The sequence below is a fragment of the Aythya ferina genome (assembly GCF_964211825.1).
Source record: "Aythya ferina genome assembly, chromosome: 2".
Classification (NCBI taxonomy): Eukaryota; Metazoa; Chordata; class Aves; order Anseriformes; family Anatidae; genus Aythya; species Aythya ferina.
In genome coordinates this window covers 3,449,426-3,474,349 of record NC_140297.1, presented here as the reverse complement: position 1 = coordinate 3,474,349, position 24,924 = coordinate 3,449,426, and the positions used below count along the sequence as shown (strand labels likewise).

Here is a 24,924-nt window from a genome sequence, read left to right as displayed (position 1 = left end):
GCCTTCTGGGTCATCAACAGCAGGGCTGGGACCTCCTAACGCTACTAAATGACCACTCCGAAGCCTTTTGCTGTGCTAAGAATAGACGATGAAGTCAACGCTGGAAAGATGCAAGAAGGGAGAGTCTCGTGTGGGCTTTGTGGCACCCATGAGGCCAAACGGCTCATCCCCTGGGCTGCTTTTCTGCATGGTTTTGTCCTTTATTCTCCTCTGGAGTCACTTTTTGAGGCTGGATGGGGCTGGGGAACGAAGGTGAATTTTTTATTTACACCTGTGTATGGGGTATGGGACTTATGTGGGAAGTTACTTAAAAAGTCTTACCAAAGGAGGAGACCCCCGGAGTCTGGGGGAGGGATGTGCCTGTGTTGCCTGCACTATGTGCGTAGGCCCTACCAGCACAGTCTCTGGACACCTCACCACTAATAAATCCACCTTTTCCACATTTTGGTGGTGGAGAGAATGTCTGAAGCAAACCCAAAATATAGAGACCCCAACAGTGGGCTTCAACTCATAGACTAAGGCATCTAAACCCAGGTATCTCCTTGCAAGCTGGGGGTCTCCTGATAAGGTCTACTGAGATTGAGCACCCCCATTCTGAGGCCTAGAGCCTCCCTGGCCCTCAGCTGATGCTCCAGGAAAGCTGAGGACTCCATCAGGTCCTGCATCCTGCTTCCACGTCCTTGGATGTCAAAGAAGCCTCGTGGGACCTCAAGTGGCTGGTCCAGGCCCAGCTCTTCCTAAAGAGCTCTCAAGGAAGCAAATTAATTTTGGCAGGCATAGGTGAGCAGAGTAACTATAAGTGTTTATACCTACGCTGAAATTTCTAGATAAGTCTTTCATTTTATCTCCGTTATTATGGACCCTCTGGGCTCTCTGACACTCAGAGATGGCAGAGATTTAATTAACAAACTAATTAAATCTATGCAAGAATATTAGCCACTCTTCTCGGTGTATTTAAAGCCACATAACCACTTGCTCTGGAATGGATGTGCTTATAAAAATGCATTGTGCCATGACTGTTATCTACGTAAATGGGAGGAGGGAGGGAACGATACTGGTACGAAGCCCTCTAGTACTGGTGAGGTTCCAGCAGCATCCCAGGCAGTACCAATATAGCAGAGGAGTAATCACATACTGTTTTCAGAGCTCAGATCATAAACTCGTCTGGGCTGCTCATCTGTGACAGGCTCAAAGGATGAGCATTGATCTCTAAGCTGGGTCATACCTCAGAAATGTTCCTTTGCTCCCCGAGGTCTGGGACTGGACAACCCCATCCTCCCCTCTCCCTTCCTTCAGTATAAGTTTTTTTTTTCAATTTTTCCCAGCAAAATCCAGTGTGATTGTGCTATTGTTTGGGATTTTCTTTCTCTGCCTTTAATCTCCCTTGAACCCCTGCTTGTTTTCCTTTTCACTGTGCTCTCAGTGTGTGCTGTCATCTGAGGTTTGCTTCCACATTCCTCACATCACGAGGTGCTGCTGCCAAGCCAGCTACAGCTCAGCTCTTCCCACAGCAGATCCCAGATGATCCTGTGGCTTCTTTAAGTTTTATGGTCCACCCAGGAAAAGAGCACCTCCTTGGTCCCAAACCTGCTCTGAGGTCTCCATCATCTTCTGTGGCTCTGCAGAGCTCCAAGGCTTGGGGAAACAACCCCAGTTCTTCCAGAGTGCTGTCTCCCCTCACTTCTCATCATAAGGTGACACCTCTAAATGCAATGGGACCTACCTGAAATTGCAGCTTCTGTCATAAGTATGAACTTGTATATGGTTTTGGACTGTGCAGGTGATTGGAAATGGGGACTGGCTCTGGAACAGGTGAATATCCCACCCTAGGAAGTGGTAGGTGATGAGTAATGGGCTCAATCCCTCCATGGGCAACAGCTCAGTGGAGAGCAGGAAGGCATTGATCCACCTCCACAAATAAATCTTTCCCTTTAGAGACTGATGGATTGATGGAAATCAGTGCTTTTTCCAGGCAAACAGGGCCTGAGAGCTGTTTTGGGTTCATATTGACAGTTAATGGACCTTTTCAGCCTTCCAGAGTTCACCCTGGGGCAGACTTCTCCAGAGCAGCAGCGACCAGAGCTTTCCGCCCTTTAGGAAGATGGAACACCCTTCAGGGACAACCACCTCAGGACAAATGAACAGCTGGATTTTGGTTGCTTTCACCACCATGCCCTGCTTTGTCAGGGAAAGCAGACTCAGACCCCCCTGCCCATGCAGGGAGCAGCCCTATTGCTAAACACATCCAAGCCCACATGTCAGAGATGGGATTTACCAGGCTTCATTTTGCTCTGAAATGAAGCCAGCCCATTCTAGAGCCTGGTAGAAATGAGCCATTAGGACTGAAAGGCCGCAGAGACACCATGTTATTCCACATGGCTTTGGCTCTCTCAGTCTGGGGGGTGTTGTTTAAGCTCCCTGCAATCACAGGGAGAAGCAGGCACACTTGGAGCTGATTTCCTGCACCCATGTTGGGCAGTTGCCTGTGATGAGAGGGCTCCAGTGCTGCCCATCTTTCCCCTTTCACTTAAATCATGAATTCATACTGGACATCCTTAACTGTTCCCAAAGCCTCCTAACCCTGGCTCCATGCCATCCCCTTGGGTCCTGTCGCTGTCCCCAGAGAGCAGAGCTCAGCGCCTGCCCCTCCGCTCCCCTCGTGAGGGAGCTGCAGGCCGCCATGAGGCCTCCCCTCAGCCTGCTCTGCTCTGGGCTGAGCAAAACAAGAGCCTCAACCACTCCTCACACATCTTCCCCTCTAGATCCTTCACCAACTTTGTTACCCTCCTTTGGACACTCCCTAATAGTTGCGTATATGGCCCAGGCTGGACACGCAGACTGTGCCATCTGTGTTAACCCTGACCTCAAAGCATCTGTAAGCCTCCTTGGCTCCTGAACACAAGTACGTTCATCTCAGATAAGGAAAATTCCTCCCCAAACAAGTTTCTGCCACAGCCTGGTGGGACAGAGGCTCGACCTGGTGGACTCCAAACCCTCTGAGCAGCTCTGTGCCATGGGGAGGCTCACACAGTGCTAATGGGGAGACCCAGGGGTGCTCTTGGAGCTGATGTTTAGCTCTCCTGAAGCCTCCTGGGGCAGGGAGTGAAGAGCCAGAAGTGCTTTGTGCAGCTCAGATCCACAGCCTTCAGGTCCTCTCCACCATTTGGAGTTCAGACGAACTTTCATCTCATATTTAAGGTTACATGTTTCCAGGCAGGATCTCGAGCATGAAATGTTTTTCTCAGTTGTGTGCACACTATTCCCCCAGTCCTGATTTTTATTTGTTTATACTGGTTTGTCATTGCCATTTTACAATCTGTGTTTATGTGCAGGGGATTCGACAGAACTGGGGAGGTCTGGGGCTGGGTCCTGCCACACTGGAGACTCAGGACCACATCTTATTGACTGGTGAGGGAGACGTTTCTCTCTCTCATGATAGCAGTGGAAAATGAGGCAATTGACACCTGTGTAAATATTAATTTCTTACGGAGGCTTTGATCACGGTAGACTTTTCCCACCCAGTTTCCATTTGCTGCATCAACATGAAGGTAAGCTGGCCTCCAAGCAAGTACCAGCAAAGTTTAGAGGGTTTTAAAACCTAAAAGCAGATGATAAGGCACATATAGATGTGATTAGAGCAAGCAGTGATCGTTGTTACAATTTGGCTATCTCTGTGCACGTGAATCGACTATCTCAGCACCCCAGGGAACCCTCCAAACAGTGCTGACTGCTGTAAAATAGGCAACACAGCCCTGAACAGAGGTGGGCTACTCTGAGATAGCTTTCAGCTAACTGGCCCTGGTCTAATGGGACTACAGCAAATGATACCTGATGACCAATGGACTAAGTCATTGTCTTCAAGTGGACAATAGTCCCCCACCCAGGGAGGGGAGTGAGTGAGAATGAATGAAAAGCATCCTAAGGGGATCCGTTCCCCATCATTCCCTCCCGTACAAAATTTTAGAACAAGAAAGTTGAACGCAGGACCTACAGCCATGCTGGGTGTAACATGAAGGTGTCTAGTGTAGGATTATGGATTTGGATTTGAAGTTGCAATAATTTTTGTTTTGTTTTGTTGTTTTGGCTTCCAGGTGAGTTTTGCTATCACAGTCAAGTAATAATGAGATCAGGTGAGATTCTTTCCAGGAGGGAGATGGGCAGTTGATAAAACCCATTCCACAGAGGACTATGCTGAGGCTGAGGGACTCTGCACAAGGCTGAGCAGTGAGACATGGCTGCAATAGCACCACTTTGGTGCTTCTGGCCCACAAGATTCCCTGAACTTCTAATGACATTGATAACTAAGGGGATGTCTTCAGGCAAACAGATACAAAGCCCAAGTTCTCCCATGTACTGTTTCTCTAACAGATCGCTTGCTCGGTGTCTAAGATTAGCTCCTCCTGACAGCTCCATTAGATGCAGCTGCTGGGTAAATTTAGATCCTTAGTGAATGGGTTATTTTCTCCCCCAGATTATCCAAGTCAGGAGAGCAGTGCAGAGTCACTGAGTTTTGCTTTGTGAGTCATTCCAGCACCAGGAGCTGGGTGACTCTACTTCTCTTCCCGTGCAGCCAGGGACACCTGCAGAGACAGAGCCCTTATTCTCTGCAGCTCAGGGTGGTGGCTTGAGCTGTGTGAGGGTGTGAGGACACCCATATGAAGGAGAAGAACTGAACTTTACCCTGGGAGGCGGCACATCATATCATAGCTGCTTTGGTGGTAGAGAGTAAATGTGAGATGATGGAGAGGCTAAGAAACATCTACTAAAGGTCCAGCAGTAGACCTCTGTTTAAAAAAGCAACTGAAGAGGTTTTAGGGATGTGACTGGAGGTGCCACCAAGCACAATACCTCCCTCCTGTGCTTCCAGCATTTTGGACCAGGCTCCCAAAAAGAAAACCAGCAAGACTTCTGCCCCAAAAGCTACACAGATGACGGTTTTACAGCAGTAGACTGGTGATATTTTACCAACGTGGTAGTAGATTCAAAATACGAATGCAGCTGCAGCCAAACTTCACCGGCTCCAATTTGGTGATGTTGTTAAGGTTGATTTCTATTAATATCAGCAATGTCTGATGTGTCAAAAGTGGAGGCAGGTGAGGCCTTGCAGACATACCCTTGTGTCTCCCAGCTCTGATGGTAGCGCGTTGCCCAGGGTTTCACTGGCATCACAGCAATATACCATTGATGAGTGGCAGGCAGCAGAAACGTCCAACAATTATTTACTACATAAATAAATGACATTTATCAGGGACTTCATAAATTACTTTGGCAGAGCTGAAGGCTGGCAAAGAACCATTCCCGTTTCATCCACAGAGAAGCCAGAACACACCAGCACCAAGCATCTCAACCCATGGTTGCAAAGTGGTCCAGATCCCACACTCACCAAACACTGACATAATTCAGACATAAGGCCACTGAAAGCTACTGTAAACTGCAAGAGAGCTGGAACTATTTTGAGTTATAAACTCACCTCTTCCCCAAGGCACCGTGTTCCACATTCAATGCACTCCCTATGCAGTGTCCCAAAGTCTACTTCTCCTAGGAGGCTATCAGGCACTTTCCCTCCACCACCCAGCCCCAAATCGTTGCCCTTCATTCAGCGTCTTTCTCCTTTGGTTATACAGATGTGTGCGCTCCTTTAGCCACACAGGCTTTGGATGCGTGCACCAAAGTCAGTTGAGCAAAGGGCTGGCTGCTGGAGATGAGCAAGAGCAGGCTGAAGAGTCCTCTTCTTGTCGGCCATGGGCAGGAATGTGAGCTTGAACCTTTGTCCATGGCATGCAAAAAAATGTGAGTGGCATTTGGTTTGAGTCCCAGGGCATATATCACAGAGAGATGGCCATGGTGGCCACACAGATCTCACAACCATGGTGAGGAGCCTTTTGGGTCGGAGTCGGGGTCTGGGGACTGAGTGGTTGTGAGTTGGGTGCTGCGTTTCTTTGGCATGCCCGTTCCACAGGTGATCAGTACACGAAGCAGGTAGGCTTCCTGCACTGTCATTAACCACACCTGGGGTTGGCATTAAATCATTTTTCAAGACATTTAGGAGTGAAGGGACGTGATTTTAGATCATAACAGACATCACTCTGCACCGGTGACAGGGGCAGGAAGATAATTATTCTTCAGTGTGCAGTTCCTGGTCCTCCCCTTTGCTATAAAGGCTGTTCTATTTATTTATTAGCCTCTCGGTGGGTATATATCGTGCTGAGCCATTTCACAAGTCCTTAATGAACAGCCACAGGCATTGAGCACTTCACAGTGCATGGTGACCATTTGTTGTAGTGGAAGAAATGTGTGATGCTTGGACTGGAAGTGACCTGGCATGGTCTGCTCAGCACAAGCTCATCACCAGCTAATCCCCTTCTCAGAGCTGTGTCTGGCCCACGCTAAAACCTCCAGCTGTGGGACCTGAATAGCCTCTTCTGGGAGATATGGGCTACAGGTCCCATGGGAGAGCTGAATGGTGGTGGACAAGGTGTGGTGGGAAGCATGGGGTGAAATCTCTAGGCTTGTATCATGTCAGAGGGTCAGAAAAATGATGGGTACCTAAAGAAATGTCTCGGGAGCCTACCTCAGCAGTCTGTCACACACGGGGAGCCTGTGAAATGCCCACTGTGTCACAGAAAATCTTCCCTGCAGCATGGGGGTGACCTGTGCCTTCCAGGTGACTTCTAGAGGGGTGAGCTACAGCAGTCTGAACGCCAGGAGTGCGTGGAGAGCCCCCGCCAGGAGCTGGCCTGGCAGCGGTGGTCTGAGGGGAGTTGCTCTGGGACAAGCCCAGCGGTGTCCTCTCTACTCTGCCTTGGCTTTGTCACCCTTCTCCTCCTCAATGGCCAGGATGCGTTCGCGCTCTTTGATCAGCTGCACTCCGCAGTAGGTGATGAACCAGATGGACAGGGTGCTGACGGGGAAACCTGGAAGGTGGAGGGAGACACGGTCACCTCGGTGTGGCATCTCGACTAATGGGGCCAGCTTTTCTCCAGCACTTCTGCCTCTCAGGTGGGTTTGGGACATCCCTCAGGCTCATGGCCAGCATCATTTTCCTTTGTGGATCCAGCCCTACAGCTTCGCTGAGAGAGGAGAGCAATCCCCAGGGGCAGATTTTAGATGAAGAAGTGCCTGAACCCACCAAGGCACCCTAGACCATGGTTAATATTGCAGGAACATGCTGGAGCTTTTCTTTGAGCATCCCCTGACCTCCAAACCTGCTTCTGCCCCTCAAGTTCAGCCTCGGTGGTTGGCTTTGTGTCCAATTCAACCTGCCCACACCCATCCTTGTCCAGCACTGTGACCTGCTGGGAACTTTAGGCCCTGCTGATGCTGAGGAACAACCCCAGCCATGTCTCATACCGAACGCGGACACATTGTGTGCCCAGGGTTTTTGTCACCTGGGTAAGCGACCAAGAGCTGGGAGCTCTCCTTCCACTCTCAGGGCCTGAAGGCATTTGTGACGAGCCCGGTATCCACAGCAGAGGGGAGACACAGGCTTTGTACCTGCTAAAACAGGACCTCTGAAATGAATAATGCGACCAGCAAAAGCCAGCTAGCTCAGCGGGCAGGCACTCCTGGCACAGTGAGCCCAGAGCGTCACATTATCCATTTCCTATGCCAGCCCTGTCCCTGAGAGGGAGGAGGACACGGATTCCAGGTGGCTATTTATACTGTGAGTTGCTTGAGATGACTTCAAAATAGTCCCAGCATCTACTGGCAAGAAATGTCCAGATAATTCTGTTCATTAGGAGCCTAGCGTAAGGATTTGTACCCCTCTCCTTCAGCTTGATGCAGGACTAAAGCAAAAGGAGATGAACTAGGAGAAGAAAAGCCCTTTCTCCAGCAAAGGGATCGTTTCAAAGCCCCTCAGCCCTCCTTGGAGGGGTTCCTGACTGCAAGCTCTTTGTTGCTCCAAGGGGTCAAAATCACAGCCTCAGGCTGTGCGAGGAGATGTACAAACACACCTGGGAGGCAGCTCATATCCCAGAGAGCTCATGGGAAGGGTGGGAGCTCAGAAACCCATTCCTTGTACATTTTCCACAAGAATTATGAAGGTTGTGAGCAGACAGAACAAGTCAGTGGCCATACCATGTTGGAGGCAAGAGGACTTGGAAGCTCCAGACCTCAGCTCCCCTCCCAGTGTCCCCCCAGTAGGACGAGGATCCCTTGAAGGGGAAGGCCAGTGGCACCTCACCTGTCAGGAGCAGTCTCTTGGTGACCAGCTGTGCGAACTCCAGGCTGTTGAGGGCCAGGATGTTGTAGAGGACGATGGCCCAGAAATTCGCCGCCCCAAAAGCCGCCCTAATCCGCCGAGACATGGCTGCTGACATCTTGGCCTAGACAGGGGAGAGGAGCAGAGAGTGAGGGGAAACGGGGCTCTAAGGAAGGGTTGCTGGTCCAGCTCCAACCAGGCTTCATCCAGGATCAGAGGGGTAGGCAAAATTTAGGGCAGCCTTTAGTGTCTGTGGGATGAAGGAACAGGAAGAGAAGGTAAACTTCTGTTCTGCTGCTGACGCAGAAGCATTTGGCACCCTGGGCCAGCATTTTGAAGCCCTCTGTCCTTAAAAGGGGCAAGATGTTACACATGGCTTCACGCTGATTGTAATGCCTGGGTACTCCTTTCTTCATTTCTTGCCCTGGGTAAGCCTTTCTGCAAGGCAGATGAACGCTGTTATTCACCAGGATTATTATTAGCCCTATGTGCAAATCACTCCCAGCTCCCGGTAGAAATTGTTTCTTAGGAATTAAAGGGGAAAAAAAAGCTGAAAAGTAGTGACAGCAGCAGAGTGAAATTGTCACTGGCACATAAAATCCTCAGGAGCAGCTGCTCGGAGTGGAGCAGGGAAGTGGTTTATAGCAAGCTTCAAAGAGCGTGATGAATCCCCAGGCCACTTAACGCTGAGAGCTGTGGTGCCGCAGGGAAGGAGATTTCACTGCCTGGGAGTGCTATAATCTGATTAGAAGTTCAACGAGGAGAGCAAACAGGAGGCTTGCTCTGCGAAGTTTTGAGTCAAACGGGGTCTTTACTCAATCAGTTTAGGACCTCCAGACTTTGGGCTGGGCAAAGCAAATAAACAACAGAATTGTTTCCAGAATGGACTTCTCTCCAAATACGTCTCTGAGGCACCTTGATCCCAAACAAAAACGGGGCACTAAGCTTTGGAGCGGTTGGAAAATAATTCATTCTGATACCTAAACATTTACTTTTATCGGAAGTCAGATCAAAAGCTCTCAGAACACCAAAATGTTTTGCAGAACAAGAAGAACAAATGATTTCCATATGGAAATGTATAAACATTTCCTGGTGGACACACCTCAGATTTTGAATCCATCTGTGCTACTTTGGCGCCTTGTCGGGGCTGCAGCCCTGGTTCTCTTGGACTTTTTTTTTTTTTTTTCCTCTTTGAAAGCTCCACACTCAGCCTATATTTTCCATAAAGCAGCATAGGGACTGGGTAAGGAGCATCAGGACTGTCCTTTCCTTGCACAGCTGGGTGCCTGATCACAGGGTGGATAAATTTTGTAGGAGTGCCTGCTCGTAGCCCAGCTCCTCACCTCAAGCTTGGCGAAGGGCTCCCACTGGAAGAACTTCTGCACCCAGAGCTCGAAGTTGAGGCCGAAACAGTTGAAGACAGACCAGATGTAGACGATCTCACAGGGTCCCAACCACAGGGTGGTGACGGCGAACGTGGCGATGGTGGCGATGAGCTCCTTGATGATGTTGTCGTGGTTCTCTCCAATGTGGTCATACACGTACCTAATGGCCAACAAAAGTGGTTGGTGCTCCTTGTAGTCAAGGAAAATTCCTTCTCCCATGTTTGCCCACCACAAGCTCCACACAGACAGGCCTAAAGTGCCCCAGTGAGAAAGGAGGGACGTTTTGGATCGGGCATTCTAGCAATAAATTGATTTTGCTGCAGTCCAGCTACTCATGGCTCACAGTCCTCACAAAACTATAGCTCCTTAAGGAAAAAATACCACCCTTTCCCCACTCCTGCAGGTAAAATTTGATAAAATGTGGGGATTCATGTCTTAGACTTGCTGGGATGCAGCACTGCAGCACAGTGCAGCCACCACCTTCTGCACAGGTTTGCTGGTTTGTCCTGATGGCTGAAGAGAGTTAAGGGCTGAAAGATATGCACATGGAGATCAGGCCACCCTTCTTACACAGGATATGTAAGACTTGGGCTCAATTCCCCTTTCTTCCCAGTGAAATATGAATCTACCTCTTCCTCTGGTGGAACACTAAACCCATCAGACTGAGAGGTTTTTCTTGGAGGGAACTCTTATTCCCAGCTATGGGTGGGCTGTTGCACTTTGTTATGATTAATTAAATGGTCTTTGGGATAAACACAGCAAATCTGACTCCATTCCCTAGTGGGATTCACCCAGAAGAGAGGACACCTCAGCTTTGGGATGAACTGTATTTAATGCTTCGTTGCTGTGTGATAAAAGAGAAGACCCCAAACTAGAGTAGAGACATTGATTAGACACTTACTTGCATAACCAGTCATTAATCCCTCTGTCAAAATGCCTAAAAAACAGATGATAAAAAGCTTGTTAAAACACATGGGGCAATGACACTTCTCCATCCAGCAGTCATCCAGAGAAGGTGCCTGGTCCCCCAGCAAGGCCCACCTCAAAACTCATTCACAGCCATTCTCCATGCTCCTTCCTTGCACAGGTCCCACTCACCTCCCTCCTTACCCATTGCTCCCTGCCCAAAAATATCTCCTTGGGCTATGGCCAGGTCTAGAATTTAGGTTCAGTATAGACGGGTCAAGACGAGGCCAGCTGCTCAGAAGCACAGCTCAGACCTCCTCATCCCCACACACATTTTATTCAGGTCAGACACGCCGCTTATCTTCATCAATGCCCATGGGGTACTCACGTTTCTGCAAAGACGTAGAGCATGGTGATGCATTTGGGGGGCTGGGGAGGGTCCAAGTGGTCCAGTCTGGCAATGGTGTTGGTGACCCCAAACATAACGGCAGCTTTCACCCAGTCGTAGACCAAATTGGAGTAGGCCAGGCCAGCTGGAGCAAAAAGAGGGGTCAAGCAGGTGAAGAGGAGCACAGGACCTATCGTCTTCAGGGCTTTGGGGGACGTCATGACCTGTGGGACTGCATGGTCTACTGCAACAAACATGCCATTGAGGGGACAGTCTGATGATCTCTGGGACCAACAAAGCCCAAAGAGCTCTTCAAAGCTCTTGAAATTAAGTAGCTTTTTAAGAAGCTGGAACCATAGGACAACATCTTCTTGGGGTATTAGGGAGCAAAGTGTTTCTTGGTTTGATAGTCAGAAATGCAGGTCTTATTTCTTCCACCACAAGAACTTGCCTTCCCTGTAAGGCTTAACCTATGACAAACTCAACACAGTTCTCAACCCTGATCTCTAAGGGTTTTACCCACACTTTTAGTTTGAAATACACCCAGCACAGCTCCTTGTGGGTGTAGATGTAACACAGATGCTAGAGAAGAGCTAGGGCCAGAATCTCTGTCCTGGAGAGGTGTCTGACACCATGAAATGATCCCTGCAGGAACAAACACCAAAGAATTCAAATTCCCATGCGGCAGAAGCTAAAATGCCCCATCTGGGTGGGATTCAGCTCACAGATTAAAAAAGCCACAGGGCTTCAGTGTGGGCCATGCCTGAGCTCCCCCTGTGGACAAGGCAGATCTGGCAGATGTGGTACATGGAGCCCACAGCTCCCCTGGTGTAATACATCCTTGATCAGGTTATCTAGGTCCCTTAGGACACCCTAAATCAATGCTAGTGCCATTTGAGCTGCATTAGGACCTCCCCCTGGCCCCCAGCTGCCACTCTGGAGAGCCATCAGGCTCCTCCAGTCCCTGCTAGCCCTACGTGGCTGTCACAAACCCTATGGCATCTCATCTGCTGCCCCTGGACATCTATTTGGGCAACTCAAATCCTCCGTCCAGCTGTCCACTGAACGCTGGCATGCTACCCATCCCAGAAGTTTGGCTTCTGGAAGTCCCTAATCCAGCCCTGAAAGAGCACAGCCAGCTTTGAACGGAGATCAGATTTTCCTGGACCTTGTCCATTTAAACATTGAACATCTCCAGCTCTTTGGGAGAATCTGGGCCCCTATTGCAGCGTTTGACTGCTCTGTGCAAAAAATAATCCTTAGAGGCACTCATAATCTGTCTTGTGTTGTGCTTATTCTGTGCTGCCTCCAAGAACAGTCCACCAACAGCCCCGTTAGGTAGCTGAAGGCTACAGCCCATGCCCCAGCTCTGGGGTCATTTTGGAGGCTCCCAAACACCCTGCTTTGGTACCCAGAATGGGCACCCACCTGTGAAGGCATCTAAGGTGCCAGCTGTGCCTCTGTGGGGCTGATTTTTTGGGGTGCTGAGCTCCCTTTCAGCCCATATGAAGGCAACAGGACTGGTGTGGTGCTCAGCCTCTTAAACCCCCGCACGGCCACTCACCCAGGGACCAGTCCGAGAGGCGGTTCACGAACTTCAGGTCCGAAGGGAGGGTGAGGATGTAGAAGAAGTGGAAGAAGATGTCCACAGCGATGACGGCCCCCACGTGGAGGAGAGCATGGACCCGAATATTCCTCATCTCGTCGTCTTTGCGCCTCAGCTCCCGGGTGCTCACCTGCCAGGTGGCAAAGCAGGAAGAGGCTGAGCTGAGGATGGGCAGCGGGTTCCTCCATCTGGAGAAACATCCGAGGTCTAAACGGGGTCTCAACGCCCTCCTTTAGGAATCCCACAAGGGAATGCACCGCCCAAACCTCCGTTGATAGAGGATCCAAGTGACTAGCTCAGGCCAGCACACCCACAGGGATGTGGGACACGTCCCACCCAGAGCATCCCTCCAATAACCCCATGAGGGTGCTGAGCATGGCAGAACACCTCTTGGGGAGCACCCTCATTGCAGTGACAGGTCGGGCTGCATTGTAGGGACCTGAGCTGAAAAACACACCAACCAGGGAGCTGGGGCTTGGGACGTGCCCAGGAAGCCAACTTTAGGGTGGTCTTTGCACGGGTCACTAAGGGCGAGCAAATGTTGCTACCCAACCCCATCCACGGGATGCCAGAGCCTACAAGAAAAGACATCTGCATGCCCCGAAGGGGTTGGGAGCAGGGCTGGAGTCCCAGCTGAACGCCCTGCCCGGGACAGGTGGACGTGTCTGCTTGGGGTCATTTGGGAGGAGGAGGATGGCTGATGGTCCCTGGAGCTTCTGCTGCAGACATCTGGTATAAACGAGAGGGACAGCTGCTCGAGGGGCCATCCCGGTGGGCTGGGACCAGATCGATGGGGTTTTCCTCTTTGCTGTGCCCTTTGCAAGCACGGGCTGGGCTCTGCCTCCAGGAGCTGTCATTCCTCTGGACGTTGTAACACAAACATCAGCAGAGCGAGAGCTTTTAGGATTACGCCGGGCAGGCTGATGGCCTCGCTTCCCCACGTCGCTGGAAAAAAAATTGCTGCTGTATTCCAAATCCTCTTATGTTTATTGCTTTCCCTTTATGCCCTGCGAGAGGTAAGAGCTCTCTCCAAGTAATCTGCAGGCTGCCGCACCAGCCCTGCCGTCAAACCAGATGATTCCCGAGAATTAAAGCCTTTGCCAGATTTGCTCAGGTCTGCTGGATGCCAAGTGCTTTGCGGAGACGAAGAGGACGCTAAACCCTGAGGCAGGGGAGAAGCCAGGAGAGGACGTGTGGCTCCCACCCATCCTCACGTCTGTGCGGGGTGGCAGCCCTCTGCCACCGTCCCCTTGGGACTGGGGCTCCGTCCCCCACGTCTCCAGCCCTCCAGAAGTGAATTTGTTCTCCTAACCCCACTAAGGAAGAGTCTCTCCATCCTGAGTGGGACTGGCCAAGCCCTGGTGCAGGTGGGCTCCCACCACACGTGGGTGCAAAGCACAAGGGACCCACCACAATTCAGCAGCAGCAGGAGCCAAGGAGCCAGAGCCAGCCCCTAACTCGGCCCTAAATGGCAGCCTGGGGAAGGGACTCGATCCCCCTGCCCCTATAATTGCTTTTAGGGGGATTAGGAATGAACCTCGGCAGTGAGCTGCAGGTCCAGCAGTGCAGGGGGGCATTTAGCCAGGAGGTGGCAGTGGTGGCCAGGCCAAGACGGGTCCTAAGGGGTGGGAAAGGGTTTGGGGTCTTGTTCCCTGTGCCTCTGGGGACAGGGTTTTACGCAGCAGAGGACGTGATTGCTGATGAAGTGGCTACAAACGTCCTGGTTTGGGACTGTGTAAAAGGAGCAGGGGGTCACAGCCCCTTCAGGGGGCTTGGGCAGTGGGGCTGCGGGAGCTGTGGGTGCCTGGACTTCAGCCTGACATATAATGCATGACTGGAAGGGCAAAGCCTTAGGATGAGGTGGTGGGTGCCCCAAATGCTTCTGCCAGGGGGCTGGGAAGAAGATCCCGGCCGTCCCTACTGCTGGGAGCTCGGTGCACTGTGAGCATCCCTTATGAGGGACACCCGAGCTGATCTGGAGAAAGTCCCTGTGGTCCTCGGGGTCAAACACGAACCCTTCTAAACAGATCCTGTGAGACCCGAGGGATCTTCGGTGTAAGGGGATGCAGGGACTGGAGGAGCAGGTGCTTGGTTCTGCTCTTTGGGGTCTGCCCTTCCAAAAGCCCCTTTGGCTGCCTGCAACACGTGCAAAGATTTGGGGCCGCGGGACATTTCACGTGGATCGGAGGAAGCCAAAACACAGCCTTCTGCCCGACCTCATTGATTTCTAGAGAAAGAAGCTCATCTTAAGGCACACACACACAGACCACCCCTGGAAATTCATGCTCCTTGGGCAGACCAGGCGGATGGAGGTGTGCGACTGCCTTTGCTGTCCCAGCCAGCAGCAGGCAGAGGTCCCAGAGATGGGCACCGTGGCCTCCTGGCATCGCACAGCAGGACATCAAGGGCACAAGGACACCGAGCCACCATCAGAGCAAGTCCCCAGCGAGCAAAAACGTGAGCTGAGCCCTCCTGAGGGCATTAAACCCGAATAAAGAGACAAGGGAGAGGTCCCTGGGGACGCTCACCTGGGCATGGAACTGGTCAAACGTCATGACGGGCCCGAAGAAGAAGAAGGGGAGGTAGAAGTTGTACTTGAGGAGGTCGAAGATGGAGTAGATGCCCTCCTTCCTCTCGCAGCTCTCGAGTGCGAAGCTCATGCAGCGCATGATGGTGAAGCCGCAGCCTCCGTAGAAGAGGACATCTTGAAGATCAAAAGCTCCCGTTACAAACCCGCTCTGGACAAGAAACGAAGAGTTACCGCCAAGGAACGTGGTGCCACTGCTGTGCTCCCTCGCCTCGCAGAAGATATCCGTGCTCTAATTACCACTAATTACCCTCTAGCACCAGCAGGCAGTGACCCCTGCCACCCACAGGAGAAAGCCAGGGCCCCGTTGCCGTTGCCTCCTGCATCCCAAGGAGCTGGGAGGTGGTAGATCCCCTCGGCCACGTCCTCACCAAGAGGCTGTGGGCCATGTAGGCTTTGTGTTGGGATGGGAATGTCACCTTTATCCTGGGGACAGAGCCCTCCAGATGGAGGAGAGGCAGCAGGAGGTGGATGGAGAGGTGGGAACACATTTTGGGAGGTGGGAACACATTTTCAGAAGGACTGAAGGGCCTCACAAGGTTCTTGCTGGGCTTCTCTCCACCCATGAGGGAAAGTCCTCAATTGGGCAGACCGAGGGGCAGGCCTGGGCATCACCAAACCCACCCTAGCACCTTGTTACAGGAGGGGAAACTGAGGCAGGAACATGGCTTACCTGGGGGCAGCTAGAAAATTGTCATCTAAGCAGCAAGGAGGACCCAGGCGTCCCGAGCTCTGCTTCTCCCCCGGGTTTGGGCCCAGCCCGGGAGCTAAACCCAAGGAGAGGGACACGGGCAGGCTGGAAACGAGGCAGAGGGGTGGCTCAGCACCTACCTGCCAGGAGCTGAAGGGCTCCAGCTTGAAGGAGGCGAGGCAGCAGAGCCCGGCCACAAAACAGAGCCACTTCTGCTTGGCCAGGGCGACGGAGTAGAGGACGAGGCAGTGGGAGAGGATGATCATCAGGTAGACGAGCCCCATGCTGCCCAGCACGGCCAGGACCCCATAGAGCATGTACACCACAGCCCGGTGCTGCGAGCAGAGAGCCGTCAGCTTGGTGAATTCTCCATCCCCTTCTCTCCCTGCCACCCTGCAGCCTCTTCCCGAAACTCCCCAGGGGATCCCAGGGCCCCCCGAGGGATCCCAGGGCCCCCCCGAGGGGATTTACATCCCTGGCTCACCTGCGGCACCGTCATGGAGCAGATCTTGGCGAAGAGGACGTGTCCCGAGAGGGCGAAGATGATGACGTTGCGGAACGAGGTGAACCACATCACCCACTCGAAATCGGCCGCGTCCTGCGGGAGCATCGTTTCAAGAGGAAACCATAAAAACATCCTGGCTTTTTCCCCATATCCCACCCCGGGGCTCCCGAGCACTTTGGCTTGGTGTTGAAGGCGTGCAGACCTGGCTCGTCTCAGAGCGCACAAAGCAGGGCATCGGTGCTGCAGGGCTAATAATTCCTGACTACATCCACCACATTATTTAGGGAGAAAAAGCAAACACACAGGGGCTTTCCCGAAGAGTCAGGAGCAGAAAAAAAGCAGCTCTGCTTTTCCAGCGGCCAGCTGGGATGGCCGGATCCTTTCTTTGCTTACCATCTTCCTGCCGAAGTAGTGCCAGCCCGGCTTGATGCCATCCCGAAAAGCCTTTCTGTTCGCGCTGTCTGCAAAAGAATAAGAGGTCTGGGGACAGGGACGGCTCCAGGGACAGAAGTGGGAGGTTTTTCAGCAAGGCAAGGAGCCTTCCTCACCACGAGGATGAGCAAACGGGGCTCCAACACCAGCAGCCCCCTCCTGAAAGCGCCCACGTCCCACGGACAGCCAAGAATTGGGAACTTCAACCATTTCCACCCAGCTTACGTTAAACCCTTTTGGATCCAATCCCAAGGATCCCCAAGCCGTTAGGCACGAAAATTAAACCCGTGGCGATGCTGCCAGCAACGAGACCCCCACAACAGGGGGGACGTTACCTCTGGATGCCTCGAAGATGCCGCTGCCGCTGTACAGCACAGCACAGGTCACGGCCAGGGCGTAAAACCCCAGCTCGTAGCTGGGGAGCGTGGTTTTAACCCCCATGATGATGGGTTACGGCCCCAGTTGGTGCAGGGGGTCCAGACCTGAAAAAGGAGGGAAGGAGAAGGACTAAAAGCTGCCCTCCCACCCCTCCAGAGCCCTGACTCGCTGCTGGTCCCTGTTCTAGGGGCTTCCCCACAGGCTGGTAGGAGAGGAGAAGGAGAAAATGGCAACACCTGGGGGCAGCTCAGGTGTAGGGGATGAGGATGCCACGCCACAAAACCCCCCCAGGAGGGAGGATTTGGGCTCTTTCCAGCAAGTTGTGTCCATCCCCATGCCTGGAGATGCTACAAACCCCCCAGGATGGGGCATGTCCAGCATCAAGCCAAATTTCTCTCATTTTCCCCCAGGATCAGGCACAAAATGCCCACCTGGAGGGGCCACGGTGAGATGTTCCCATTCCCAATTATCAATGAGGGGCAAAGGGGGGGCTCCTAAAGCCCTGGGCTAATTACTCCCTTCAGTGCTAATTAACCCGGGCACTGGCAATGCTTTCCCACGACAGCTCAGCAGCTCCTGAGGGTCGGCAGCTGCCAAAACCATCCTTAGGGGCTGGGGCAGATGGAGGGGGGGGACACGGGGACCTGTCCCCACCACCTGGGTGCTGCCACCCCCCCGCTGCCATCCCCTGTAAGCTGCTGCTGGCTTAAAGAAAGAAAAAAGCAGTCGGGTGCCCTTCTGCTCCCCCATCCGCATTGGGAACCCTGCTAGAGAATTTGGGGTCGTGCTTTCGGCCGCTTGGAAAGGGGGGGCCCAGAGGGGGGGGGGGGTAAAGCCAAGCTGCCACCGCTCTGCAGTCCCCTGCAGCGGGGAGGCGGGGGGGCCGCTGGGGGATGCGGCTTTAAAGGGCTTTTGTGGTTTTTATCCCTTTGCCACGCTTTTCAAGGCTTTTTTTTTTTTTTTTTTTTTTGCTTGTTTATTTATGTACTTTGCGGGGGGGGGGAGACACAAGGTCAGTTCTTGCAGCCGGAGCGCAGCTTCCCCCCCCCACCAGCTGCTTCAGGGGGGGCACCCATGGGGGCCCGCAGCATCCTCACCCCATTCCCACAGCAGGGACCACCCCAAAAGCTTGGCCTTTTCCCCCCCCCCCTCCTCCAGCCCCATGTCCCTCCCCATTACTGACCTTGAGCCCCGGGGAATGGGGGGGGTCCAGCGTCCCGCACCGCGACCTCAGGACTTGGGGGTGGGGGGGGGACACCAAGGGGTAAAAAGTGAGGTAGAGGGGGGGAAAAAAATAATTTAAAAATCAAGGCAAAGCTTTGGGGGTCTTTGGCTTCCCCTAGGGCATCTCTCAGCTCGGTTGGGTGTCTTTTGGGGTCTTCAACCCCCCCCCCCCCGGTGTGTGCCCCCGGAGGAAGTTTGGCCGGGAGTGGAGCGCGGCAGCGGGAGGTATTTTTATTTTAGAGCAGCGCTGCAGAGGGGCTGGTTCAGGAGCTGTCTGTCACCGGCAGCTGCCGGAGAGGACCCGCTGCTGGCTGCCAAAAGCAACCCAAGCCAGGTTTGGGGCTCTGCTCCCAAAGCCTGAAGGGTTTTGGGTGGGGGGAGACACCCCAAAGCCCCGTGGGTCTCTGCGAGCACAGGGGGAAACCGAGGCACGGAGGTGAACGGTGCAAGCCCTCCCCGGTTGAATTGGCCCCGAGCTCCTCTGGAGGTTGTGATGCCTCTGGAAAACCTCCTTTTGGGGTCTTCTTTGGCATCTGTAGCCGAAATGAGGGGTGTTAAGGGGCTGGGTTGCGTTGTGGGCGCTGTTATTTTGGGGTCAGCCGAGGGCAAGGTAGGCCCAGCTCCGTTGTCTCCTGCCGGGCTCCTTCTGCCAAGCCCCTGGGAGGATTTGGGGGAGCTCACGTTGGGGCTGATGTCCCTGAACATCTCCTGGGGGAGAGAAACGAGTTGGGATTTTATGAAAAACCCCACAACTTGTCTGATTTGGGGTGAGTCGAGGCGTGTTTTGGGCTCCAGAGAGAGGAACTGCAGCATGGGCCCCCCTCGCTGAGGGGCTCCTCGTCCTGCTGGAGGCTCCCCGAGCACCAAGCCCCCCATGGGGTGACACTGAGGACCCCAAAGAGCCCCAGACTTCATCTGGACAACAGTCTGGGAGTCCATGGGATCTTGTTTTGGGGTGTGTTGGGGGTCTGGGGGGCTCCTGGGAGTGGATCCCAGGTTTTATCCCAGCAGAGAGCAAGAAGGAGCACGGCCCCATAAAATATCCGAGTGGGAAGGGACCCCCAAGGGTCATCGAGTCCAGCTCCTGGGTCCCCAAAGGGCCACCCAAAAAAACAGACCATGGCTGAGAGCATTTCCCAAACACTCCTCAAACTGCTGTCCCCAGGGCTCCCCGTTCCCCAGTACAAGACACGCGGTGTACTCACATCCAGAGGGCTTGCGGCTGATGATTTATTTTATTTTATTTTATTTTATTTTATTTATTTTTTATTATTTTATTTTATTTTATATTTTATATTTTATCTTACTTTATTATTTAATTTTATTTTACTTTAATGTATTATTTTTATTATTTTATTTTACTTTAATTTATTATTTTATTTTTATTTCACTTTATTTTTATTTCACTTTATTTTCACTTCACTTTATTTTTACTTCTTTTTATTTCGTTTTATTTCATTTTATTATTTTTACCCAGAGTAATTTGTGAGCTTGCTGGATGAGAAGTGCGACAGAGGTGCCAGGCCGTGTGGCAGTTTTTCACCAGGCTCTGGGAACAGCGGTGATAAAAATCATTTAGCTTTAATTTATAGAGAGCATAAAAAATTAGGATTAAAAAAAAAATGCTCTTGATTTCTAATATAATAAGATTTATTTTTAATGTGACCAGCGTGCCTTCCTCGGCACGGGGGACACCTCTGTGTTTGATTGCCCCAGCACTGCTGCTATATGGCTGGGGGTTGTTTATGGCCTCGAGCTGATTTTAATGATGTTTTTCGACATCTGGTGGGTTGCTGGAGGCTGTGGCCCTCTTCGGTGTCCAGGGCAGCGAGCAGGAAGGCGGTGGGGTTGAGTGAAAGGCACCCAGCTCCATCACGGTGAGGCACGGCACAAACATGGTGTAGGTTGGATATTAGGAAGAAATTGTTTACCAAAAGGGTTTTGAGGCATTGGGATGGGCTGCCCAGGGAAGTGGTGGAGTCACCATCCCTGGAGGTCTTTAAAAGATGTTGAGATGTTGAACTTAGCGATATGGTTTAGTGGAGGATCAGTTAGTGTTAGGTCAGAGGTTGGACTGGGAGATCTTGGAGGTCTCTTCCCACCTAGATGATTCAGCTGGAGCGGCTCTTTATGGGGTGAACTGGAAGGAAAGAGGGTTATAATAAACCACGTGGCTGTTTTATACTGCCTGAGGTACCCCCTTGGGTTTGCCCATGCACGTAACGCTGCTGGGAACGTGCTGCCACACCAGGACCTCAGCAGGCACCTCCCCGCTTGGATGGTGCGGGAGAAGGCAATGTTCCTGATTGATTCTTGCTGACAAACGAGCTGCTCTAAGCCCCAGGAGCTCTCCCCGTGCCGGCAGATGGGATTTGGAGCCTTTGCTCTGTAAGGGGAGACGCGTGGGGATCGAGGTGGCATTTGCTGCACGGGGTCGCCCTGTCCCGCGGGATCGGCCGGCTCGCGAGCTGGGCTCGGCGGGGAGAGGATGAGGGGAGAAACCCAACACCCCTCTTGGCTCCCTGGTGGCTTAATTTAGAGCCCAGGGGCTCTGCTACGGTGTTTTTCCATTTAAAGCCGACCCTCATTCATCGGTCATGCACGGGGCGATGGCCCCGCCGCTTGCAGGGCAGTAGCAGCTGCTGGCTGTAAGCAGCCGAAGGGGTGGGCAAAGCAGATCTGCAGTGCCCCTTCCTCCTGATTTCCCCCCCTGCAAAGGATTTAAACGTCTCCTCCTCACGCCTCGCCCTGCTCTGGAGCCTTTCCAGCCAGCCCCCAAAAGGCAAAGCCCCTGAGGGTTGGATGTATGGGGCAAGCAGCGCTCACAGCCCAAATTCGTGGCTCTAAATCAGAGCAGTTACAGTGGGAGCGGCTCCGACCCAGCAGCTGATCCTCCAGCAGAGCCCAGGGCACGGAGAGCTCGCGCGTGTCGATGCCGTCTATATTTAACCGTGCTAATGCAACTTAATTCACGTTGCGGCCAGCTGGTTCCGTAGGCTGCCCTCTTGCCATGCCCGCTGCCCGTAGGTAGGCTTGCTCGCCACAGCCCGAGAGGAAAATGCTGACAATTAATCAAAGGTCATGGGGCTTTATTCCCGGCGGCTCAGCTGCGCTTTTAAAATCGGCTGCATCCGTCAGGCACTTTCTGGCTGCTCCGTGGAAGTGCTCTGCCCAGCTCCGGGGCAGGAGATGACCTTTGGCTGAGCCTGAGCGGTTGGAGGATTCGTGCTCTTTGGCTAAAAGCTGGCTGAATCCTACCGGAGAGCATCCACAGCCTCAAATACCTGCAGCAGAATTAACTTAGGCTGTTCTTCGCAGCTGAACTGCAGCCACCAGCCTGCGTCAGCAGCACGGAGCGTTGTCACCGCCAGCTCGCCCCTGCCATCAACTACGAGGCTGAAAAAACTCAGAGTTTATTAAAAAGCGACCTGTGACACGGCTTTATGCTGCATGAAGGCTGTCCCAGAGAGGAGATGCTGGATACTCACGCTGCTTTTATCCAGCAGAGAAAGGCATCGTGGCGGCTGGCTGCAAACTGAAGCCAGAGAAATTCAAGTGGGAATGAAGGCAGGGGGATTCTCACAGGCTGGCACTTACCCGCTAGGAGAAACTTCTGAGGAAAGCAGGGGATTTTGGAGGTTTCAGATCAAGCCCAGCTGCATCTCTAAAAGAAATGTGGCTCAGGCAGCACATTAAGCTTGCTGGGGAGATTCTGTGGCTGGGGACCAGCAGGAAGGGTTTTTGTGGGGAGTGACACCGATATTCTCACTGGTTTTGGCTTCTGGGTGATGGGTTGGGAGATGTGGGGCCACTGCAGCCAGCTGGAATAGGGCTGCTGCTTCGAAGATGTGAGTGGGTTTCTTAACTTCAGTCACAGAACCACGTGCACTGGTAGAAACTCGCACTCATACCTTGAAAAATGGGAATCGGTTGCTGCAAGGGTCAGCACGGAGAGAATTCAAAGTCAGGTCTCTCTGTTGGAGGTGCAGAAGGAATTTATTTCAAAACTTAGGTGAAAGCTGAGAAGGGCTGGACCGCTCTGCGATCCCTCCTGCTCTGTGATCACAGACAGATCGCATATTTCCATGAGAAATGTTACTTACAGGTATGGGCTCCCTAAACAAGCCATTTCATTGTGACTTACTCCATCCTCCTTCTTCAAGGCACCCTGTGGTTGCGTGTGTGAGTGAAAAAAAAGGGAGAAAATGCTTCTGTGCAACCCCAAACAAGCATATGTTTAAAGAAACAAGTGTTGCAGCACTTGTGAAGAAGTTTGCACCATGTGCTAGCGAGCCATATGCGTTCTGTACCATACAGCACTCCCGTTTCTCTCTGAGTTCCCTGGGTTGCCTCAGAGCCATCCCAGGAAGAATTTTGCTAGAGAGCAGTACGATTGTCACTGCTGCAGCACAAGGACAGGAGACAGATGCTGACGGGGTGTTGGGAAGGATGGCAGCTTTCCCCTGGTGTCCTTACGGGGAAATATTATCGATTCACACTTCTGTGTAAGCGAAATCAGAGTCCAGCTGCAAGCTGCCAGCCTGAGCGCAGCAGCTACCACGTACCAAAGGTGCCTTGTGGGTTGCAGGATGTCTTTTCCTCTGATGTTCCTGGCAGGAGGCATCTGGCAGCGAGCAGTTTTGGTCCTGCTTGTTCGAGAGAGGCACCTGGCAGCTCTGCTCCACTTGAGCAGGGCTCTAAAACACAGGCAGGGTTAACGCCCAGGTGCTGAGCTTCTCCTCGCCTCCATCACCTCCAGACTCTGTGACCTGTTTGAAGAGACAGCTCCGGACCTAAGCAGGAGAAAGAGAGGAACCACACGGCTCTGACCACATCTGGAGTAACTCCTGCTCCGCTCTCTCTCTGCCTTATCTCAGTGCAAGCAGAGTCAGAACCCGACCCCGATGCTGCGGTGCTTTGCCCGTCCCCAGCCCCACCCTGTGCTGGTTGGGGCTGAAACCCGACAAACTTCGCGCTCACACAACAGGGCTGAGAAAGCAAAGCAGAAAGAGGAGTGCTTTCAAAAGACTTTCATCTGAAAAACAAAGCGGCTCTATTCCGAAATGACTAGCTCTCCCTTTGCTTGCAGTCCCCAGGGCTGGCTCTCTGCTGGCAGCCTGCATGTTAATGCCTTATTAGCTTGCGTTTGGTGTTCTCACCGCACTGCTTGAGAAAAGGGTGAGATGCGGGAGTTTTCAGCACCTCCAAAAGTCCCTCCTCCACTGTAGGAAAAACGTGCCTGTGTTCCGCTAACCTTTCTTCCTAATGAGAACAAGATCTGCCTGATGCATGCCTGCAGAGACCCAGAAATGTGGGAACTGATAACCTGGATGGGAAGTTTCACGTGAGCTGGATTTAAGGTAAGTCCTACTGATTGTGGGAGCAATCTGCCCAGTTTTCCTTTCCAGTGGAAACTGTACTGAGCTTCAGAAAACTCTGTCAGTACGTTCAAGCAAAGAAATAAGCCAGGATTGTCAACAGAGACCACCCAAAATGCTCCTGTAGATACCCATGTGCCAGGCTAATGCACTCTCTCAGCACTTAAGCACTACAGAAAACCCCAGAGGGGCAGGTGTCAGTGTGCAGATACACAAAGAACTCAGTTTGTTCTTGGCACGGCTTTGGAAGGGGGCTGGCATATCTCGTGTACAGCAAATTCCTTCATGTGCTGATAAAAGCGGCAGCGTAATGAGTATTGAGCCCTCTCTAGGAAAATTCATTTGAAACTAGGGAGGTTTTGCCTAAAATCACACCGCAGAAGTGCAGCTTCCTAAAGTGCACCGAACTATGACACGTGCAGCCTGAGAGCCGGCTGCTTGCTAACTCAGAATCCGCTGACATGCAAAATCTCCGGTCTTTTTGTATTTAATTTCCATTTCTCATCCTCTCTTGCAAGCGCTGACGACACGACATGATCGGAGGCTGCAAAACTCCACTTCCACTGCATTTCAATCCATGGGCACGCTGCCTGGGCTCGCTCTCTCCCTGCTCTGCAGTCCAAAGGACTCTGAGTATCTTGCTTAACTCTTCTCCTGTTTCTGCTGCCGAATGGCCTGTAGAAAGATATCCTTCACTTGGTCCATTGTGTCCTGGTACAGTTTAAAGTCTTCCTCTTTCTTTCTCACAGTAGTCTCCAAAGCAGCCTTCAGAGCTTCGTTCTCATCCAGCTGGATCACGAGCCTACGAGGAAACAAAAGGCAACTTTCATGTGAGCTGTGGAGCTTCAAAGCAAATTAGAACAGTGCTTCAGCTCCAGGGAAGAAAACCCTGAAACACATGCTCTCTGGTAATTTTATAACAGGCTTGAGAAAGAGCAGACTTATAAACACTTGTTCTTTCTCTCTTTGAGATAGAAAAGGGTATTAGAAGACCAAATACTTTTCAGATGTTTCTTTAAAATTGTAATTTTGTTTTCACTAATAGCTTGGAATCGATGGCTAAGGAAAGAAAAATAAAAAGGAAAAAGGTGCCTTTCTTGCAAGTGTTTTGTGCTGCTCGACACTGGATTAACATTCCTGGGTGTAATTTTTAGGAAAGTTATGTAAGAAGGACATAGACAAGAACAAACCAGAGGATCTGTGACTCGTACAATTTCCTGCTTTTTATTTCCTGAGGAGCC

The 24,924-nt window shown here is 52.1% G+C and overlaps 2 protein-coding genes and 1 long non-coding RNA gene across 8 annotated transcripts in view; 1 reads left to right on the top strand and 2 right to left on the bottom strand.

Moving 5' to 3' along the window:
* Positions 1 to 3,337: 3,337 nt before the first annotated feature.
* Positions 3,338 to 18,499, bottom strand: HHATL (hedgehog acyltransferase like). 3 transcript variants are annotated; one of them, XR_014689697.1, is made up of 12 exons: positions 17,039 to 17,273; positions 16,665 to 16,732; positions 16,251 to 16,364; positions 15,907 to 16,101; positions 15,017 to 15,226; positions 12,447 to 12,618; positions 10,883 to 11,027; positions 10,490 to 10,525; positions 9,547 to 9,748; positions 8,186 to 8,327; positions 6,572 to 6,914; positions 3,338 to 5,765 (listed from the first exon to the last, which is right to left on the bottom strand). XR_014689697.1 is itself a non-coding variant. In XM_084509877.1 (12 exons), exons 2-12 carry the CDS (start codon positions 17,142 to 17,144, stop codon positions 6,793 to 6,795), a joined length of 1,512 nt encoding a protein of 503 aa, XP_084366003.1. In that variant the 5' UTR covers positions 17,145 to 17,185; positions 18,265 to 18,499; the 3' UTR covers positions 3,338 to 6,792. The 3 variants fall into 3 exon arrangements, 2 of the variants coding, with proteins under 2 accessions (XP_084366003.1, XP_084366002.1); XM_084509877.1 differs by adding an exon at positions 18,265 to 18,499 and having other exon boundaries at positions 3,338 to 6,914; positions 17,039 to 17,185; XM_084509876.1 differs by having other exon boundaries at positions 3,338 to 6,914.
* LOC311431901 lies at positions 17,385 to 24,774 on the top strand. Of its 2 annotated transcripts, none has more exons than XR_014689698.1 (2): positions 17,385 to 17,526; positions 21,413 to 24,774. It is a non-coding gene; the product is annotated as an uncharacterized lncRNA (long non-coding RNA). The 2 variants fall into 2 exon arrangements; XR_014689699.1 differs by having other exon boundaries at positions 17,397 to 17,526; positions 21,624 to 24,774.
* The window catches only part of CCDC13 (coiled-coil domain containing 13), a 30,478-nt gene continuing 29,708 nt past the window's right edge, over positions 24,155 to 24,924 (bottom strand). For all 3 annotated transcript variants that reach the window (XM_084509873.1, XM_084509875.1, XM_084509874.1), the window contains exon 16: positions 24,155 to 24,485. In XM_084509873.1, the coding sequence (XP_084365999.1) occupies positions 24,326 to 24,485 (160 nt within the window). In that variant the 3' untranslated portion in view covers positions 24,155 to 24,325. The remainder of the gene's footprint in view (positions 24,486 to 24,924) is intronic.

Coding starts and splice junctions, on each gene's coding strand:
- HHATL (XM_084509877.1), bottom strand. CDS start 17,144: ATGGGGGTTAAAACCACGCTCCCCAGCTACGAGCTGGGGTTTTACGCC. Junction 16,733..17,038: donor CATCTTCGAGGCATCCAGAG/GTAACGTCCCCC, acceptor ATTCTTTTGCAG/ACAGCGCGAACAGAAAGGCT. Junction 6,915..8,185: donor CAAGAGACTGCTCCTGACAG/GTGAGGTGCCAC, acceptor TCCACCTTCCAG/GTTTCCCCGTCAGCACCCTG.